Source organism: Lactuca sativa, chromosome 8 (assembly GCF_002870075.4).
Source record: "Lactuca sativa cultivar Salinas chromosome 8, Lsat_Salinas_v11, whole genome shotgun sequence".
In the NCBI taxonomy this organism is placed as follows: domain Eukaryota; kingdom Viridiplantae; phylum Streptophyta; class Magnoliopsida; order Asterales; family Asteraceae; genus Lactuca; species Lactuca sativa.
In genome coordinates this window covers 227,312,506-227,334,071 of record NC_056630.2, presented here as the reverse complement: position 1 = coordinate 227,334,071, position 21,566 = coordinate 227,312,506, and the positions used below count along the sequence as shown (strand labels likewise).

Sequence of the window (21,566 nt, the reverse complement as noted above, 5' to 3'; positions counted from 1 at the left end):
CCGAAATTAGAGTTTAAGCAAGAATTGAAGACTATGCGAACGGATGAGGATATTTCTGATTCATTTGTTTCTCGTGCTCCCAAGTGAATTCAGTTCCTCGCTTGGCATTCCAGCTAACCTTTCACCATCGGGATACAACTTTTTTTCTTTTGTTTGATTTCACTGGGATGATACTTCTTCCTGGTTGAATGTGTGTTGAATGTTTTTGTGGTCTGTGAATATAGTACTCTTTGTACCATACAAGTAGTGTCTCCAGATCTTCAGAGCAAATACCACTGCCTCTAACTCAAGATCGTGTGTTGCATAGTTGGCTTCGAGTGTCTTAAGTTGACGAGAGGCATAGGCAATGACCTTTCCTCTTTGCATAAGCACGCAACCAAGCCCTTGGTTGGATGCATCGTAATACACAACAAAATCTTCTATCTCTTATGGGTGGGATAATATCGGTGCGGTGCACAAGGCTTGTTTCAGTGTTTGGAACACCTTCTCTTGTTTCTCTTCCCAGTCAAAGGCCACGCCTTTCTCGGTCAATGTAGTAAGCGGTTTCGCGATGCTAGCGAAGTTCTATATGAACCTACAATAGTAGCCATTGAGACCGAGAAATTGATGAATTTCTTTAGGTGTCTGCGGAGCTGACCAGTTCTCAATGGCCTTGATTCTTGGAGGGTCCACATAAATTTTCCTTCTCACTAACAACGTGGCCCAAAGAATTCGACCCTTCGAATCCAAACTCGCACTTAGAGAACTTCGCATAAAGCTTCTTCGATCTTAATGTTTCTAAGACCCTTCGTAGGTGTTAGCTATGCTCCCCTTACTACGAGAGTAGATAAGTATGTCATTGATGAAAGCAATGACGAACTGATCCAAGTAAGGACGACACACCCTATTCATTAGATTCATGAATACAGCTGGTGCGTTGGTTAATCCGAACGGCGTCACTACTAACTCGTAGTGTCCAAAACAAGTTCAAAAGGTCGTCTTGGGGACATCCTCCTCTAGCACTCGTAACTGGTGATTTGTGCAAGGAATACATGGTATTCCTTTTGTAAGCGCTTCTGAGCTTAACTACATGAAATGATGCGAAGGTTCGTACTTGATTTCTCGCTGTAAATAACTAGAATTTTGTTGTTAGGGAGGTTAAGGAGAACTGCTTTCACAAAGCACATGATGTCGGCTCGATGTAGACTCAACCAATTCATACTGATTATGACGTCGTGAAGATCGAAAAGAAAGTATGATTACTCATGAATTAAGGAAAAGGATAGGTACTTCTGTTCTATCTACATCTCTTGTCCTGATGGGCAGGAAAGGCATTTGTTTGGCTTCTAAGTTTATTCGTATGACAACACGATCACTCGTAGTCTTGAGCAGTCTCTGTCCTGAAGTTCATATTAGAACTCATATTTGGTTCATCAATCACATCCTCGTGTATACGAGTCGTATATAATTAAGACTGAAAAGACAGTCGAATAAACGATTCTTCTCTAAGTTCACATCCAAACAAGGAAAAGAAGATAATGCGGAATCATCAATTCTAAGCATGTAGAACCTTGATTATATACCACCCTTACGTATACATTCCTCAGCGATAGATTAACCGTATGGGTCTTCAGATTGAACTTGATGTACCGTACGAGTGGTATTCCGTGGAGGTTTGCTGAGGTTTCTTTGGGAAGGATACGAAACGTAAGGCACTCCACACATGAGTACCTAGGAGTTCTGGAGCGACGGTTCTGTTAAAAAGTCAATTACCGAGAACAAAATTTTTGCATGAAACTGGCACTATGAGGATCGAATTGACTCAAGTCAAATGATAATTTCGGACTACTCGGAATAACTGGCGTTAGACTAGTTCAGAAGGGTGTTACAAAAACACAACGGTGCAACTTATGTCAGAGTTTCAGTACATTAGTTTTATCTATGAAACTACTGCTGCAAACAAGGTATACTGCAAAAAGCAAGTATATGCAGCACGAGAGTCCCTTGAACTGATGGGATCTCACAAAATGATATGATTCAAGTTGCACTATTTTTTAACAGTTTATAAGTATAACTTTCGCTACGGAACATACTAGTATTTCAACGTGGGTCCGGAGTAGTCTCTCATGCGGCGGTGATCCATAGTAATTTCCCGTCTGCGCCAGAGTTCTTTGTTATTGGACATTCCTTCTTGAGATGTCCTATCTCACTGCATATATGACATATCTGGCTTGCACCAGCATCGGTGGTGGAAGTTATGTGGACACGAGCGTTTTCGTTGTTCCTCCTTTTTGGACAATTCCTTTTATAGTGTCCAATTTCACCACAACCATAGCAAGATGGGCTGACTCCGATGCTAGTGGTTTGGAACATGGTTCGTGCTGGCATTCTACAAACATGAGCAGTGTGCCCCATTCTGTTGCAATTGCTGCATTGCAATTCACGGCAAACTCCGTTATGATGAAAGTTACACTTGTCACACTTTGGGAGTGTTCCCTCATATTGTTTGATTGGTGCTGAAGTGGCAAGGGTCGCCATTTATTGATGTTGCATGGCGAGTCTTTGAGATCGCTTGTGCTCATTTTTGGCTTGACGCTTTCTTTTCCTATACTCAGATTTGTGGACTTGGGGGTTTGTGACTACTGTCATTTGTGAATTTCCCGGGTTGTTACAAAAATTTAAACTGTCAACACCTTTTCCATCTTTGTTTGCATTACCAGCGTGGAATTGTGCTAGGACAGCTGTCACGGCAGCTGTTACCGCGACTTGGAAGGTAGCTGCGTCTATATGAAGGATCGGGGTTTCGTCGTTTGGCTAACTATTTATGGATGACAACATGATTCTGTTATACGATAAGAAAATGAGTTCGTGAGTGATTATGGTCGGCCTAGATGTATTCTACTCATTCATGTAAATGTAAATTTTGCGTTTTGTTAAACTGTTCTCGGTGGTTTGACCTACATCTCTATGATACAGTACTGGTAAAGTGTTGAAGTAAGTTCATAGAATGGTCACTAGACGATTGTTATTCCGAACTAGGCTATCGTTGGTTGGTGGATAACATGATCCAACCTTCGACAAGAATTGAAAGTGATCCTTGAGCTAAATTACCATAGCTCAATAATTTGATGAGAGTGAGATTTTGATAGAATTCTAACGATATTAGAATGAAAGTATTTGAACAAGGATTGTCACAGGAATTAGTCATCTGTCCATATCATTGATATTTAAGGTGTAATAAGTTCGGGAAAATTTGACCTTGAAGTAGGTCTACGTCATATCCGAAGTAGAAAAGTTTTGACAGACAAAGGCCTAACGAAAAGTAATTACAGTACAAGGACAGTTACATAGTAAAGTGCTACTTGGAGCATATATAGGAAGACGATTCCTTATACCAAAGAAAAAAAGGTAGAGTAATCTATTACTGGTGACGGGTATCCCTCGGGTGAACCCTTAGTTCAGCCAGCTGGCGCTCCACATCAAGTAGGTGTCTTTCGTACACCCTTTGGCGTACTCGGAGCTCTATGAATTCGGCTCGAGTTTTAGCTAGTGCATGCAGCAGGGTTTCATTGTCTCTCCTAAGAGTAAGTTCGATATTGCGATAACAAGCCACATTGGAATTTGTGTCCGCCTCGAGTTCTATGGTTTGTTGAATGGCTGCTACATTTAGTTCAACATTTCGAGCCACTCTGCGAACTAAAATGGGAAGAATCCAATCTGCGGATCCTCCTTTGCTCTCGTTGTAGAAGTTTCGGTCTCCGTTGTATGGTAAGGGTTGGCCCTGCTCATGGCTCCACCTTTCCAAGTACCCATCCCACGAAGGTGTCGGGCCTTGAAAAGTCGGACAAGGGTTAGGATTTGGGATTGGAGCCACTGGGGGTAGATTCTCAACTTCTGGCTCGGGATCAAGATCTTCTGGAAAGTCTTCTGCCATATCATCATCTAAGGGGAGTTCAGGTTTTGCTTCTGGTTCTGCATTTAGCCCTCCTCCATTCTCTTGGCTGGGAAAGTAAGGGTCGCCGGGGAGGTGGAATCCAACCATTTATCTAGACGAGAAATAAGGGTAAGGAATTTATTTAACAATTCTAAAATAAAGCGATAAACAAATAAAAAGTTTCTATGAGAGAAACTTACTGCTAATCCTAATAAGTTTGTTCTTTGAATGAATAGTTCGTAAAACACTCCTATAGTATATTACTTTATGTTTTGTTCTCATGTTCTTCTGTATATGAAGATGTATATGTATAATTTTGTAAGTTTTAGGTTTGTTGCAACACCCTAATCGCTCCCGACACACGTTCACCGTATCTCAAATAAATATAGTTGATCAGACTATATTCATCCCATATACGATTATATAACTGCCAAGGTTTGACTGTTGTGTCCTACAATTAAATACTTTTGTTATGTTCTACTATGACATTGTTCTATAATAAGTATGTAGGTATGTAATTATGTATACTTTTAGTTAAGTATTTTAGTACTAAAAGTATAAACTCTTGGTCATAATATTTTAAACCCTTTGTGTTTATAGTTTGTATATCTTTTATGAGTTGATATACTCGATTCACTATAAACAATGCTTTGATACTAATCTGTCACACCCCAAAACCGGAACGGCGGAAACGTTCGGGGGGTGGAGGACGTCATGCACAATATCATAACAATGCAAAGTTGTAAACAAGCAACAACATCATCCATTGTATTAATAGTATAATTCGATACAAGTGTGTTCTTTACTAGTAATACGACACCAAAAATGAATAATTCAAATAAAAGACGAGTCTTGAACATGCTCCGTCTTCTCAAAACCTGGTCATCGGTACCTGTCTACTGGTGACCTGAGAATACAAGTTATTTTGAAAGTGTAGATCAACATTTAAGCTGGTGAGTTCATAAGTATTTAGTGTCAATGTTTGTATAAGTTTGATGAAAATGTTTTGTAAATGTTCAATGTAAATGTTTGTATATGTTTGAAAACTCCTAGAAAATCCTATATTTTCTACTAGTAAAAAAAGTAGTCTTCTACCAAGACCCGACTGTTTTGTATGTTTGTTTCTCTGTAACAGTGGAAGCTTTTCCCAAGTATGACTATTATTACCAAAATATACTTTTATATTACCCTTTATGTGAGAAGATCACAATTTGAATATAATGGGAAGATGTATATGTACTGCAGTATTATTTGTATTAACTATTGAAGTAATAACTACCTTAAAACCAATGGTTTAATTAAGGAAAAATGTGATATGATTGTTACCATACTAAACCGACTATAACACAACGATGAAAGACGTCGGAAGAAATGACATTTGGCACCCGTAGACTTGCAAGTCCCACTGTAGCGAACAACAAGGTGTAGGATAGTCAATCCAGTATAGATCTATACGCAAACTCACGCTCTCCTCCCAGGAGATTTTGGTTACAAAACGTGACAAAATGAAATGGTCGATATGTCATGAAGTAGTATCTCACATTATGTTATCTCTGAATCTTGTTATAGTAATAGTATTCTCTGTATATTATCCTTTGTATAGTATTCTCTGTCTAGTATTCTCTGTTATAGTATTCTCTGTTATAATATTATTTGTTATAGTATTTGTATATGAGAGTGTTCTCTTAAACTATACCAATTATAGTTTACTAGTAATTTCTGTTGTTTGAATGAATGAAGGTATGCCTTTGCTACCCAAAGATACTGAACTGATTGATAGTACTTTAATATCTACATATGTATACATAATATATAACTGAAATTTAAACGACATTCGGAAAAATAGCCGATACTCTCAGGCGACATCCAAACAAGGAAAAGGAAATAAAGCGAGTTATCGTTCCCAAGTCCTTTAAACATTACTTATATAACTATAAATATATAGACATGCATTTGAAAATATATAAGTTTAAGTTGATGAAACTCAGACTCTCCAGCATCAGATGACCCAGGAGCAACAATAGAAGAATTTGCATTGAAATTTTTACCTTGACTATTATGATTTATATCACTTCTAGGTTTAAAATCCTTTGGATACCCAATTAGTTTATAAAATTTTTCAATAGTATGCCCTTTTAAGCCACAATTCTTACACTGAACTACTGGACCTTTGTTTCTATTACCAGTATTACCAGAAAATTTATTATTGAACTTACTATTAAAGGCACTAGGTTGACTCTTGGGACCAGGTTGAGAATCACTAGACAGGGATCCATTCCTTTGAAGAGACTCTTCACGAGAGATTATTGAAAAAATAGTTTTAACATTAGGAAGTGGATCCATGAGCAAATATGACTCTTAACTTGGTTATAAGAGTCATCCAAACCACTAAGAAATTGCATGAGTTTCATTAGTTTAGAATGATCATTTAGTTTTACAGCAGCCTCACAAGTACATTCTGTAACACTTGTTAATCCATCAAACTCGTTCCACAAAGTATCTAGTTTATTAAAGTAATCAGAAATAGACAAACCATTTTGTTTTAAAGAATTGATTCTTTGATGAACATTAAAAACTACAGATCCATCAGCTTTATTATAAGTTTCAAATAAATTTTCCCAAATTTCTTGAGCATTATCAGAATAAGCATGGCTAGCATATATTGAATCACTAATTGAAGACAACAACCAAGAACACACAACTACATTAGCCCTTTCCCATTTTGATTCTTTATTAGTTTCAACATTATTCTTTCTAAAAGTGCCATCAACAAACCCTAGTTTGTTTCTAGCTTTAAGAGCCCTAGACATAGAACTCCTCCAAATACGAAAATTTTCATTACCAGTTAGTTTCACAGTAACAATGGTTGTAGTAGCATTATCAGAAGGATGGACATAGAGAGGATCATCAAAATTAATTGATTCATCCTTTCCACTTCCTCCTGGAGGATTAGTAGGACCAGCCATAACACAGGAAAGAACAACAAGTCACAGACAAGGCTCACAAAGAATAACATCAAGCAAATCACAAAGAATCAACTAGTCAAACAAGGAAAAATTCAAACAAACAAAAAACGGAAACAAACTCATGTATTGACTTAAAGTCCAGATGGTCACCATGTTTGTTGGGGCCCAAGACAATCAATACAGAGTTAAAAAAAACAAGATCAAGAACAAACAATAATAAATGGTGTACAAGACAACAGAAACTCCCAATCACAAGATATGTGGAACACATTAAAGGGAAAAAAGAACAAGAGACCCCTCACAGTGCTATTAAGACGAAGCCACGAAGGAAGAAACCCCTCACAGTGCTATTAAGACGAAGCAACGAAGGATCGACTCTATTTGCCCGTTCTCTACTTAGGGTTTATCGGTGATGAAATCCGACCCTTAGAGAGTTATTTTAGACAAACAGATTAATCGACCGAAGTTCAAGAAGCAAGCGATCAACACATCCAATAGATGAAGCGATCTTGCAAGAGATCACAAAAAAAACCTCTCAGTACCAGGATCTTAAACAAACAATCAACTAAAACAAAATAGTTTTAATGAAAGATCTAAAATATTTATAAAACCTTTAGATCGACGTAAACTCGTAAAGACGAAAAAACACAAAAAGTGTTAGAAACAACCTTTTATGACATCGTCTGAAGATAAGACTACCGAAGAACACCAACGAAGAAGACGACGGAGCCTACAACTCTGATACCATGTATGAAAGTGTAAACTCAATATTTTCCTAACATCAACATTTCATTCACTATGAATCAGTTGGTTTACATCAAACAAATACAAAAGAAAACTCACTACAATCACCCTCACTCTCAGATGAACACTTGATAACAAGTTAATAAGATCAAAGCTCTGAATCAACCTGAACTGAAACCCTAATATGAAACCCTAATCTGGGGAGAATACAACTAGAGTACAACTTAATCTATATCCAAATGAACTGCATCTCAACATTAAATACCTGTGGCACATTAGAAACAGGTTCGGGTTTAGAAACTCGCGCATAAACCCTCACCTGCATTTACAAGATATACCACAATACCCCTAGAAAAAATAATAAACAACAAAATATACCCAAACAACCAAATATCTCAAATGATAAGTTTGCATATAATATTACTTTTTAACAAAAACCAACATATAACGGTTGTAATCGTCAACTAATAGCATGAAGTAACGATTACATGCGATTGTTGATGGAATGATTGGGCCACACATATCGACATAGACTAGTTCAAGAGGCTTACCTGCTCACCATTATGCTTCCTTCGGGAATGTCTGACGAGTTTGTTTAGCCACTAGACACCCTTCACATACTTGTGCAGGATGCCTTATGCGTGGAACACCCCACACTAGGTTTTTCCGTACCATGGATTCTATAATTTGAAATTTTATGTGGCCTAGTCTGGCATGCCACAACTATTCAATGTCATCAAGACTTGCTAAGAGACTCACATGTTTGGAGGTTTGAAGCACTATCTTATACAGCCAGCTCTTTGATCTTAGCACCTTCATAATTAAATGATCGCCTTCAACGTGTACTCTCAAGTACTCATGCAACATTTCGATTTTATACCCAATTTCAGTCAATTGTCCCAGATTTAAGATGTTGCTACATAATGTTGGGATGAAATACACATTAGTGGTCAATTTTTGTTCGCCATTTTTGCATTGCAACAAAATCGAACCCTTTCCCGATATTTGAACTCTAGACCCATCACCAAACTGTACCTGCCTGGTAATGTTTTCATTAAGATTGGAAAAAAACTCATGAACTCCTATCATATGGTTGCTTGCCCCATTATCTAAATACCATATATCTTCGCCCTTCTCATTCTTTGCCTCGTTTTTTTCTCGGAAACACATTCTCTTCGTTTAACAACACCATGTTATCGTTTTCTTCTCTATATATAGTTAGAAGTAAGGCATGTTCCTCTAAGTGAGCTAAGTTAGCTTTATCTCCATTCTTCTTTGGTGCTTTACATTCAAATGCGTAATGGCCATATTCTTCACAGTTGAAGCATTTTATAGGCTTCTTATCTATACTCCTCTTATAGTTGTTCCCTGTATTTTCTGCCATCCCGAACCTCCACGTCCTCCCCTATCCCTGGTACTTCCTTTTCCACGTCCACCATTCCGTCCACCTCTGTCATGGGACGCTGAACCACGAGCTCTCCCATTCGATGAACTTCCACCTGAAGTTTTCTGAACAGCTTGACCATCAGTTCTAGAAAGAAGAAGACTTCCCTCTGTGCTTGGAATCCCACTCCGGAGTCGAATGCGATTCTCATATGCCTTGAGTCTACAAATGGCTTCTTCAAACGACATAGTATCGATGTCCGAGTACTGTTCGATAGATGCAACCAGTTGGAGATACTTATCCGGTACCGAGTCGAGAAGCTTTCTAACTAATACTTCATCTTCAAGGGTAGTGCCAAGGCTGATGTACTTTAAGATCATACCACTCAATTTACATGTGAACTCGTCTATAGACTCTGCGTCATTCATTTGCGATGGCTCGAACTCGCTTTTAAGAGTATATAATATTGCCTTTTGTATTCGATCAGCACCAAGATACCTCGTTTTTAAAGAATCCCACACCTCCTTTGCTGTCTTCGTCTTTGCCACCTATAACAAGATGTCTTCTGATATTGCTTGGAAAAGAAAAGCCCGAGCCGACTTGTTCTTTTTCTTGTCCAAAACTGCTCCCTCTGTTGGTTCAATGGATTCCCATATTCCCTGGGCATCCATCTTGATTGCCCACGTAGTGTAGTTTGTGGGAATCAAGATCAGACATTGAAATGGCACTCCACCATTATCTCTTATAACAAGTTGGCTGAATGACGACATGGATTCGTAGCGGATGTATTTGGGCATGAACCATATGCTCCAATACCAAATGTTGGAAATCAGACAGTAAGAGATCAAGCTATACACTCAAACATGTAAACTGAGTTAAGAATCAAAGGTACACACACATCGAAAAACTTTAGGAAGTTTTTATTATGATGCTTTGTTGACAGTAAAACAGAGATTGAAAATTTATAGACTACTACATTGAAAGTTGAAATAAAAAGCTTTACACTAAAGAACTGAAACCGAAATACGTTACTACCTGGTTAACCACATTCACCTAATAATATGTTAACCACTTATTTATTTTTAATGCGTTAAAAACTAGTTAAACATGAACCAAATCAGGATTAATTTCAACAATTCAAAATGTATTTCAGACAGAATGGAAAAAAGAAGAAATGACATCCGATTCCGATGAGTTGAAGATTTTACAGATAAGTTTTTCACCCCTTAGTTGCTGTTAATTACGTGTATGGCATATATTTTTATTTTTTTAATCAATTAAATTTTAATGTTAGATTGCCCCATGCTAAAAATATGAATAATGTGTTTGATAATTCATATCAAAAGTGAAGATTTCATAAATTTATTTCATCAAGCGTTAATTTTATTTTCAAAACTAATTTCTAACCAACGCACTTATGGTACATTTTGCTTAATTTATATTATTTTTGTCAAATATAGACAAACTAGGGAAGAACCCCGTTTTGCAGGGTTGAACGCCAAAGAATTGGAAATAACAGAAAGATTTTATTTAGTAACCATTTTATTGCACAAATGCCAATAATACTTTCAGCAAATTACTTTTACTCTCTTCACCTTGAGATCTATTGACAATTCCCACCAATGTATGTTGAAGACCATAAGTTGTACGTTTGAAGGACATGTGCAAGGATAATATTATATCAAAATTGGATGAAGAAAATGCATTAAGCAACGAATAATGGTGGTAGAGAAAACCAATTTTGGAATATAAAAACATACATTTTGAATTTTATGTCCATAGAGAAATCCTTAGCAAAAATAATTTTGTCCAGCCTGTTAACCAACAACTATTTCGTCATCAGTGATATTGTGTTGAAAATTTACATATAAATCAGGTGCGGTTACACAATACATCTGATGGGTCAAAATTTGGTAACAGTACTATACCAAGATATTGAGGAACTACCTAAAGGTTTTCTAAAGACCTACCTTATAAAGAAAAAGAAAAAAAAAAGAGAAAGAGAGATTTTGGGTTGGTAAAAAAAAAAGAAAAAAAACTCAATTGTTGAAACAGAGGGCGAGGCAATGGAACAACAATTCAAATTATTTAGGAATAATAGGTTTTTTTGCTACTTTAGCTCCCAATTCCATTAAGGATAATGGACTCTCTTTTATTACATTAGCATATTATTATATTTTACTTTATATTTAGAGTTATAATAAAAATAAACATATATGTTATTGATTTTTGCTGCTTTGGGGAACTTGCGGATAAATCATTTCCAATTTGATCGTGAATTTAAATCCATTTTGTTAATTTCTTTTTTATTTTTATTTACTTTTAAATAGATGTCCATATCATTTTTTCTTTAAAGAAAAACCTTTACTCACACGTTTTTTATTAGTGACTATTCAATGTGTGAATAATAATTAACAAATCGGTTTTATTTTAAATTTAAGTTGATTTTAGTAAAAATAATTAAGGTTGATCGGTTTGGGCTCGGTTCTCTCGCCATTAGTTTTTATACATGTTGAATTGGTTATTTTTCTAGGTAAACTCGATTTTTTTCTTGAACCGACCCTAGTTGGTGAACCACTTGGATTTCTATTCTATACTCGCCATTGATCCCGAGCTATCTCTTCATCGCCCACAAACAGACGAACCTTCCCTCTTCTTTCGATCTCCACCTTACCCCCTGATTTGTTATATTTTTTGAACATAACAACCCTAATTCCTCCGTTATGATGCGAAACTGTTCAAAATTGGTCGCTGATTTTATAGTTCGTAATCAAGATCGAAAATGGTGAGTTGGAGTCGATAGTTATGAGATTCAAGAAATAAGGATACCAACTGGGATATTATCAGAAGCTTCAAAGTTAACGGTGGCTACATTTATCGATTCTAATTTAATTTTGGGGTTGATTACAATTTCAAGTGAGGAAAAAAAATCAATTGGGAAAAGCCTCAAACATATATATATATATATATATATATATATATATATATATATATATATATATATATATATATATATATATATATATATGATCTTTCATCCTCTTCATAGAAACATATATTTGAGTAGTGTTCTGAAACCTGAATCGTGAGGGAAAAACGATGTAGATGGGTGTTGTCTTGTTGATCGTCCCTCCATCTTTGTGTTCCCCCACCTGGTGATGCAGATGCTTTCCAGTGACAAGGTCGCTATAGTTGCTCCTCTTGATGCTGCAGATCTATTACATGCCAGTGGAAATGGAGAACGAAGGCGTTCAGTGGTGGCTACGGATTGCCAACAACAATGGGTGGGGGGAATCATAGAGTGCAGCTGACGGTGGTGATTGGGTCAAGGGCGATGAAATCACAAGTAACAGGTGGAATCTTCAAATCATTTTTGAAACAAAAATCGATTCTGGAAATCGATTTGTGCATACGAGTTCATCCCCCAAAACTAATTTGTTTGTGCGTGTGTGTTTTAATTTTTGAAATCAAGTTCCAGAAACCCAAAATCGGTTTCATAAATGAAATACAAAATCGATTTCAAAAACAAAATATAGGTGTGCATCTGATGCTTTTAGTCTTAAGTTCTTGAGTTACAAAACCAATTTCAACTGTATGTGTTCTTTTTAGAGAGAGAGAGAGAGAGAGAGAGAGAGAGAGAGAGAGAAGGTGGGCCCTTCTTATTTTTTTTAATTACTAAATTAAATAAATTAGTATTAAATTTGAGAAGAAATGAAAGAAAAATGAAAAATAAATACCCCAAGGGTATTACAGTCATTTCACTATTCAAAATGACAAAAAACACAACAAAACTAGCTCAAAAGGACTACAAAGCCAAAAAAATCGAAGTTTGGACTAAAACTCCAAAAAAATGCATACCACAGGGACCAATTTTGCAATTTTGTCTAGTTATTTCTTATCCATTGTTACCGTATAAGTATATTTTTCCTTTTATTTATTTGTTTACAATTATTTGGTATATTTCAAAAAAAAGCAATCTAACCTGTAAATGCCATTTAGTTTTTTTTTATGTAATTAGTATAATCTTTTTTATAGAATATGATATGAATTGTAGTAGTATAATATGTTAGATAATAAACACTATTATTATACCAAACCAATATAAACAGTTAAATGTTTAGAAACTTTGAAATGAGTTTTATTAAAAAGAAAACAATTTTCACTTATGCCCATCTAACAGAACAAAATATAAGCCATCCAACATTAAACGTTGTTTTTAACTTGGACATATAATTAAAAGATTAAATAACATAATCATATATATAACCAATAGAAACATGCAAAGTATCTCATATGTGCATATTATAGAATCCCTGAATATTAGTACTTGATGTTTTTAATTTATTTTAGAGAATGTTCAGATATACCTCAGTCTTTGATTCATAGAATTGTTTGCTGCATGCTTTAATATATGATAATATAAACCTACAATGAATATATAATCAAATTGCTTGGTAGATTATAAAAAATAATAAACTATTGTAAAAAATTATGAACCATTGTATACTCACCTTCAAAATAAAACAACATTAGTTTAGCACAAAGAAGCAGCTGCGAACACTCACGTGCTAAAGGAAGCACCTGCCAAAAATAGCAACCTATTTTTATTCATTTGTTTATTAATTATTCATAGACTAGGTGTGAGGCCCATGTATTACATGGGTTTAATTAAAAAAAATAAATATAAAATTTTAACAATTTGAAAAATTTGAATTTATAAGAAAAATAAGAAAAATTTGAATTATTAAAATTAATGAGACTTTAATGTATTGAATACATTACATATATAATCTTTTTCTAATAAATACTTTACATATATATTACCTTACACATTAAATGTGGAATTTTAATTTAATAAAATGAAAAATACAATAAAATTACAAGTGGAAAATAAAAAAATTAAAAATTCTAGAAAATGCATGTGTCCAAATGAAGGAAAAGAGGACATATAGCAAAAAAAACATTCATTTATTATAGTAATAGAATAGATTACTGTCATTCTACAACATCAATAATTTAATATCATATCAAATGCATAGAAACCTACCCAAAAAATCCTTCAGTTGCTTGAATTAAATCATCAGCAGGGTGTTCTTCAACATAAGGGCCTATGATAGATTAAGAAAGGATTTGATGAAACAAAGTATAGGCATGTTAAAGTTTGCAACTTTCACTGTTTGCTGCAGCTCTGATAACCTCTTTCTCCTTCAGAACAAAAAAGAAAAAGAAACCAGTAGAATTTCACATGGAAGTTTAATGTTCTGTTCAAATGAGATAGAGGATCGATTGCCAAGAAGGTGTCGCTTCTTTGACAGAGCTGGAGTGCTATGATATATCAAAATGAAGATAACCTGTAATGAAGCAAAACTCGATTTGAAGTCAACTTCATGTTCATAAAGATTTGAAAGGCAATTCCATGGTGAAATTGATTTAAAATAACTTAGAAAATCAAAAAACCAAACCTGGTCCTACAGATTTCGTAGACAATTTCAAGTTTAATTCCATTTCAGATAATCAGAAGTGGAACTTACCAAGGCGGACGTAGGCGGAGGGCGATGGTGGAGGTGGGTGTCGTTGAAAACCAAACCTTGTCCTACACATTTAATTTGTAGACCTCATCGTCGCCAGTTTTGTACAGAAACCATTAAAAAAATTCCACCAATTGCAGTGAAAACTGTTCACAAGGGTTTACATTTACTATATTATATAATCCTCGCAACAAAATTCTGATACAATTTGATTTATATAATATTTATTTTGTCAAATTTAGACAAATCCCAAAAACCAAATCGACTTAACCAAAAAACATACTCCTTCACTACCCAATCCCACTTAACTTACGCCGCCCCATCACCATGACGGATTCTCTGAATATCGCTGTCATCGGAGCCGGCACCTCCGGCCTACTCACCGCCCGGGAGCTTCTCCGAGAGAACCACCGAGTCACCGTCTTTGAAAAATCAAACCGTCTCGGTGGAACCTGGCTTTACGAACCCCAAGTCGAGGCCGGCGATGTTCTTCACCTCGACCCCAATAGATCCGTTGTCCACAGCAGTCTCTACTCGTCCCTCCGAACAAATATCCCCCGGCCACTCATGGGTTTCTCCTATTACTCATTTGAAGACAAATCCTACGGTGATCCGAGAATGTTCCCCGGACATGAAGAGGTTCTAAAGTTTTTGCAGGATTTTGCTAACGAGTTCGGAATCACTGAGGTGATTCGGTTTAACTCGGAGGTGGTGCGAGTCGACTCATTAGACGGTGATTTTGTGGTGGAGTGGAGGACGATGGAGGTGGGTTCGGTGGCGGAGGTGTTTGATGCGGTGGTGGTTTGCAGCGGCCACCATACTGAACCTCGAATTGCCGATGATGTTCCTGGTATGTAATGTAACTTTACAGATCGGCCGGCTCACGTGACTTTTTAACTACCTCTTTTTTTTTTTTATTTTTTTTTTTTTTTATTTTTTTATTTTTTTATTTTGTTATTACTATATTATAGTATAATACGATGATTGATGCTATCATACCTCGTAATTACAGAAATGACCCTGCTATAATGGAATAGTTGCATATTTGGCCCTATAGTTTTCTATTTTAATAATTACATTTCAAGAAAAACTATGTTTTTTTTTATTTTAATAATTACATTTCAAGAAAAATTATGGTTGTGATAGAAGTGACAAGGAGTTTATTAAGATCATCCTTTATAAATTCTCAACAGACTGAATTTAGCAAACATAAATTATATTTCGTAAGATTTAAATTATTATTCATCAAAACTAATAGCTAAATTTTATTTTGCATATAAAATCGAATCAGGTATCGACAAATGGTCACGAAAACAAACTCATAGTCACAATTATCGTGTTCCTGAACCATATCGAGATCAAGTTTGTCTACATCTTTCTCATATTTTTTTGTTTCATTTTAACTAATAAGTAAAAGTGTATCAAGATTTTCGATACATTAACAGGTGGTGGTAGTGATTGGGAATGGGACTAGTGCATTAGATATATCTCGAGAAATCGCAACAGTTGCCAAAGAGGTTCGTCTTTCGTCAAGATCTCTAAATGTCAAAGTCTCAAAGTTGGATGGGTATGCAAATATATGGCAACATTCAAAGGTACATCCAAGTCTTTATAGGTTTAGACAAACTTTTTTTTTGGGTGTTAGTCCATTAATGCACATCAAATGCAGTACGACCTCTCTTGTCTTCATGATGAGGATGAGATATGGAGAGTGAGAGCATGTTACACCTTTTTAGGCGGTGCAAAAAAAAATGCAATATTTGTCCCATTAACATTGTGTTAGTCCAGTTTATGGCAAACACAGTACAACAAATGTGTAACAAATGGGACTATTATGAACAAATGTGTAACAAATGGGACCATTATGAACACAATTTTGACATTTAAACAGATTAATCGTGTTTATGATGACGGAACGATCTTCTTCCAAGATGGAGATTCAATTGAAGCGGATATTATCTTACATTGCACGGGGTATGAATTACACCCAACACTCTTTACCCAAAAACATGCGTTTTATTTTAAATTCTATGAAAATACACCGCAAAACTCTTATTTGATTTAGTGTGTGATAGGTACAAGTTTCATTTCCCCTTTCTAACAACAAACAACATTGTGCATGTGGATGACAATCGTGTTGGACCACTCTACAAACATGTGTTCCCTCCACAACTCGCACCTAGACTTGCTTTCGTTGGACTAACATATAGTACGTACATTGTTAATTAAAACAATGTTGCTCTTTCCTTTTTCTATTAAGTATTGCTTGGGTAAATGATGTTTAAAAAATATTGGAGAAAATGACGACGTAGTTTGGGAGATAAACGAGGGCACGTTTATAAAACTTTGGACTTAAAAGATTTATTTCTCTAATTTTCTTTATTAAGTTGTTCTTTCTGTATTGAGTAACAAACACTCGTATACTATCATTATGAAGATCAAGGTGTTCATTTTCAAATGTTTGAGCTACAATCAAAGTGGGTAGCACTTGTATTGTCCGGGAAGATATCGTTACCATCGGAAGATGAGATGTTAGCCGACGTTCACAAACATTATCGAGAAATGGAGGACAATGGGATCCCAAAGCGCTACACTCATTCACTAGGTTTTAAGGTGATTATCTTGATTCTTCTATGAATATTACATAGAAAATATAGCAACGTACTTCACCTTTTTTACTAAATGGCAACATACTTATGATTCGTTACTCAATAGAAAATTTTAATCACATTCTATTACCGATAATACAGTATTTAAAAAATAATATACATTTCCCATATTGGAGCAAAATGTAAGGATGTTGGTATTATCGGTAAATAAACAATTATGTTGTTATTATGGGTAAACTAATAAAAATATATTTTTGTTATTGGTAGATAAACGTAAGTAAATTGTTGTTTTGGGTAAAAACATAATTATGATGCTACTAAGGGTAAAAAAACTTATAGTATCATTAAAAAAGGTATGATTGGATTATGTTCATTCCTCTTTGAGTTTGGTTGTCAAACGAACTATGTATTAAACTTTGAAATTGATGGTTTCTATGACAGTTTGAATATGTGGACTGGCTAGCTTCTCAAGTAGGATTGCAAATAGATGATCGACTTAAAGTGATTTGTAGGAATTTTTCAGAGCAATGTATTTCTCATCCTAATGATTTTAGAGACGTGTTTGAATTATAATTTTCTTAATTTTGATTTATGTGTAATTAACTATCAGTTGATGCGCATTAATTGGAATTGTAGGCACACGAATCATTTTATCGAGAAAGTAATCTATTGTAATGTGGTCATTGATCGTTTGTATTAGAAACATAAATGAATTAGGAGTTTTTGTAAAGGGAATATACATACCATTCTATATGGGGTTTGGAAACCATAATATGTTTCTTAACATAATAATAAATTTGATTGGGTTGTTGTCTAGTAACTATCAAGACAGATTACAAAATCACTCAACAAACCCTCTAGCATATTGACAGATTAGTTCACATTCATTTTTACTTGGGCATTTTATCGAACAGTTGATGATTTAAAGAAGTAGTTTTTTTCTTCACATAAATTTCTTACTATTTTTAGAAAATCTTTACAATCATACTGAAGTTCGTAGTAATATCTACAGAATTTTTTGGCAAGAGGTGAGTGTGTTTATATTTTAGAATTTTTTTAGAATGGTGGAAGATTTTATTAAAAACTAGCAATGAGCTAGAAAAAGCATATTACAACAAAATAGAAGCTAAAGCAAGATTATGAAGTCAAACAGTTCAACCAAGCTTAACTTTACTACACCTATTGGAAATCCAAAAAAATGCCCTCTCAACAACCTCATCAAAAATAAAGGATTTCCTAGGAAGAGCCATTCCAAAACAATGGAATTCTTGAAGTTCCAACAACACCAAAAAGCCGATAACACCATTGCATCAAAAGGCTTTTGTTGACTACCCCTCAAGAGAACAGAATCAAACCAAGAAATAAAATCAGTAATGGTGAACTGATCAGTAATGGTGAACTGATCAGGAAGGTGAACGTCCCACCATATAGCAATTTGTCAATTTGTCAACTCCCTGCAACCAACAAAAAGATGATAAATAGTCTCCACAACGTTATGACAAACTGGGCACATGATCATATGCAACTCCAACCCTCGATAAGACAATCTCTCCCTAGTAGAGATATTCTCGAGTCTGATCCTCCAAATAAGAATATTAATCTTGATAGGAACCCAATCATTCAACCTGGTCTCCGCACCACTAACATCGAGCATACCAGAATCAATAACAAAACGAGATGAAGAAACATAGAACACACCAGACACATCACCAAGCCAACCAAATTTGTCAAGTCTATCCTACAAACGGAAAATTTTACAACAAAAATATAAGATCATCCCACTGGCTCTGCTCAATACCTCCCCTAGGAAGACAACGAAGGATACAAGGGTCCAACCTAAGAGAAAAAAAATCTCTAATAGAAGTCACTCTTATGATTATCCAGTGGAAAAATCCTATGAAAAGAAACTACAAGAGACATATTAGCCAACAATTTATCATGCCAAAAATTCGTAGAAGTTTCATCTCCCACCCTAATCAGACATAAGGAAAGGAGATCAATCCCCCAATCCTGAAGATTAGAAAGCATACAAATAAGATTATTCCAAGGGCCCGACCAATAACCACACATCGATACAGAAGAAAGACCACCATCAGACCCATAAATAGCTTTGACAACCCTCACCCACAACAACTGAAAATCATGAAAAAAATCTCCAACTCCACCAAAACATCATCGCTCTGTTAAACACAAAAAGATTTCCCACTCCTAGCCTTCCAACCTCTTTAGAAGCCATAACTTTGTTCCAGTTAACCCAATGTATCCGCCTCTCATCCAAATCTGCACCCCAAAAAAATCTAGCTCTCGAGGATTCCAAAGAACGAAGAACAATAACTAGAGTAAGGAACACCAACATTAAATAACTACCCACAGAACCAAGAACATACTTAATCAAAGTAAGTCGGCCACCAAAATAAAGACTTTTAACCTTCCACACTGCTAGTCTACTACGAAATCTATATATAATAGAGGACCAAGCGTTCACCCGATTCATATTTTGACCCACTAGCACCCCAAGATGAACAAACATGAAGGAGTCTAAAGCACAACCCATATATCTCACAATATCCACAACCTAAAAGGAGGTAATGCCAACACCAATCAATTTTCTTTGATGTAAATTGATATTAAGCCCGTAGGCATATAGAAACACGGAAAATACGGATAAGATGGCTAGCATTATCAAAACTCAAAGGCGAAATCACACCAACATCATCTGCATAAAGAAGATTCGAAATCTCTATGTTCCTGTAACGTCCCATTTTTCAAAACAAAATTTTCAATTTTAATAAGGTAAAATCATTGTTTCCACAAAATCCAAGTAAAAAAACAACGTAAGTATCAAATACAATCATCCCAAAATATCAAAGTATCAAAGCATGTTGAATCATAGAAACTGCAAATGGATGTGTACAATCAAGCCTTTGCCTTCCCGCGATCATCTGAAGTACCTGAAACACAGTAAATCTACAACTATAAGCACGAAGCTTAGTGAGTTCCCCCAAAATACCACATATAACATATATAACAACATGTAGTTGTATAGGGTTCACAACAACCCCGGGTCCATATCAACCCCGAGTCCATATTGACTCCGAGCCCAGATTGGCTCCATTAGGTCCGTATCAACCCCGAGTCCGTAATGACTCCGAACCCAGATCGGCTCCATGCATACAACATACAAGCATATCAACAAGAGTCACAAAGACATTATACACAATTGAAACCTAGTGTCCTATAGTATAGTGAGAAGACTCACCTCACAGGTAGTTGCTAAAACACAACAGTTCTTACACAGTGAAGATTGGTACTATAAACCACCTAACAACAATAAAGAAGTACCTACTCAGTCTACACACTAAAACCCCTAAATTGACCAAAAGTCACCTATGGTTAAAAAGTAAACAGTCAAAGTCAACTTTGACAGGTCTCCACGTCGTGGCCACCCATAGGACATGTCATGGGCACTCCGAGAGAAAACAATCGGGCACCCACCCCAATCGCCACATCGTGGCCACCTAAACACCATGTCGTGGGAACTGGGTTCCAACAACTTAACAAATTTAACTCTCAACCTGTTACGCCATTCCTTCAAACTTTCCAAAACCCTAAGTCCTAATACTTCACAAAGATCGGTGCTTTTCAGTCTTGCATGTCCAATGTAAGCCTAATACTCAACTTAGGTCAAAATGAAGAAATACCACCAAAGATCACATGCATGAAGCCCAAAATAACAACAAAATTCAGATATGGAACATATGTCCACTAAGGGAGCTCAACAATCTATAACGTTGCTAACTTTATGGAATCCATGCATTCTACCCAACCTAACATAGAGAAAAGTAGGCAAAAACCTAGATCTAGCATCCTCATAACATAAAGCTTGAGTCTTGGATACTTACAATGGTCCATAAAGCAAACAAGAAGATGATGATGAGACTTGCAAGTTAGATCAATGCTTCAACAATGATTCCTTCTCCTTCAAACGTCAAAAGTGACCACCCAATCTAAGATCTCCTACAATGGGGCTAGGGTTTGGATGGGGAAGTTTCTCGAAGGGTGGAGGCTACCAAATGAGGAAACCTTAGGAGTTAGTGCCCTTAAATAGGGCACAAACCTATAAATTAGGGTTTTGGCCCAAATAGTCCCCACATTGTGGTCAACATAGTGCCACATCGTAAGAGACTTAAATGAAGTCGCGTTCGATTCGTGTCATGCCACGTCGTGGTGGTGTTTCCACCACGTTGTGGCCATCCAGTTCACATAAAAATTAAATTAATATAAGGAATCGGATTTTACAATTCTCCCCCATTAGAATCAGACTTCGCCCCCAAAGTCCTCAGTCTCAAACAAATCAGGATAGTGGTTACACATCTCCTCCTTGGGTTCCCAAGTCCACTCAAAACCCTTTCGCTGCTGTCA

General features: G+C 35.9%; 1 protein-coding gene and 1 long non-coding RNA gene across 2 annotated transcripts; one reads left to right on the top strand and one right to left on the bottom strand.

Annotated features, from left to right (window-relative positions):
• Window positions 1–13,211: 13,211 nt before the first annotated feature.
• Window positions 13,212–14,666, bottom strand: LOC111882385 (uncharacterized). Its single transcript, XR_002847149.3, has 4 exons — window positions 14,539–14,666; window positions 14,055–14,358; window positions 13,519–13,588; window positions 13,212–13,432 (listed from the first exon to the last, which is right to left on the bottom strand). It is a non-coding gene; the product is annotated as an uncharacterized LOC111882385 (long non-coding RNA).
• A 12-nt stretch (window positions 14,667–14,678) lies between these two features.
• On the top strand, window positions 14,679–17,894 carry LOC111882383 (flavin-containing monooxygenase FMO GS-OX5). Its single transcript, XM_023878745.3, has 7 exons — window positions 14,679–15,385; window positions 15,827–15,897; window positions 15,981–16,130; window positions 16,427–16,509; window positions 16,611–16,744; window positions 16,973–17,148; window positions 17,586–17,894. The coding sequence occupies exons 1-7, from the start codon at window positions 14,863–14,865 to the stop codon at window positions 17,715–17,717; spliced, it is 1,269 nt and encodes a 422-aa protein (XP_023734513.1). The 5' UTR covers window positions 14,679–14,862; the 3' UTR covers window positions 17,718–17,894.
• Window positions 17,895–21,566: the final 3,672 nt, after the last annotated feature.

Excerpts from the sequence above, each read along its gene's own strand:
- LOC111882383 (XM_023878745.3), top strand. The coding sequence starts at position 14,863 with ATGACGGATTCTCTGAATATCGCTGTCATCGGAGCCGGCACCTCCGGC. Across the intron at positions 15,386-15,826 it reads AATTGCCGATGATGTTCCTG|GTATCGACAAATGGTCACGA; the intron begins GTATGTAATGTA and ends AAATCGAATCAG. Across the intron at positions 15,898-15,980 it reads CTGAACCATATCGAGATCAA|GTGGTGGTAGTGATTGGGAA; the intron begins GTTTGTCTACAT and ends ATACATTAACAG.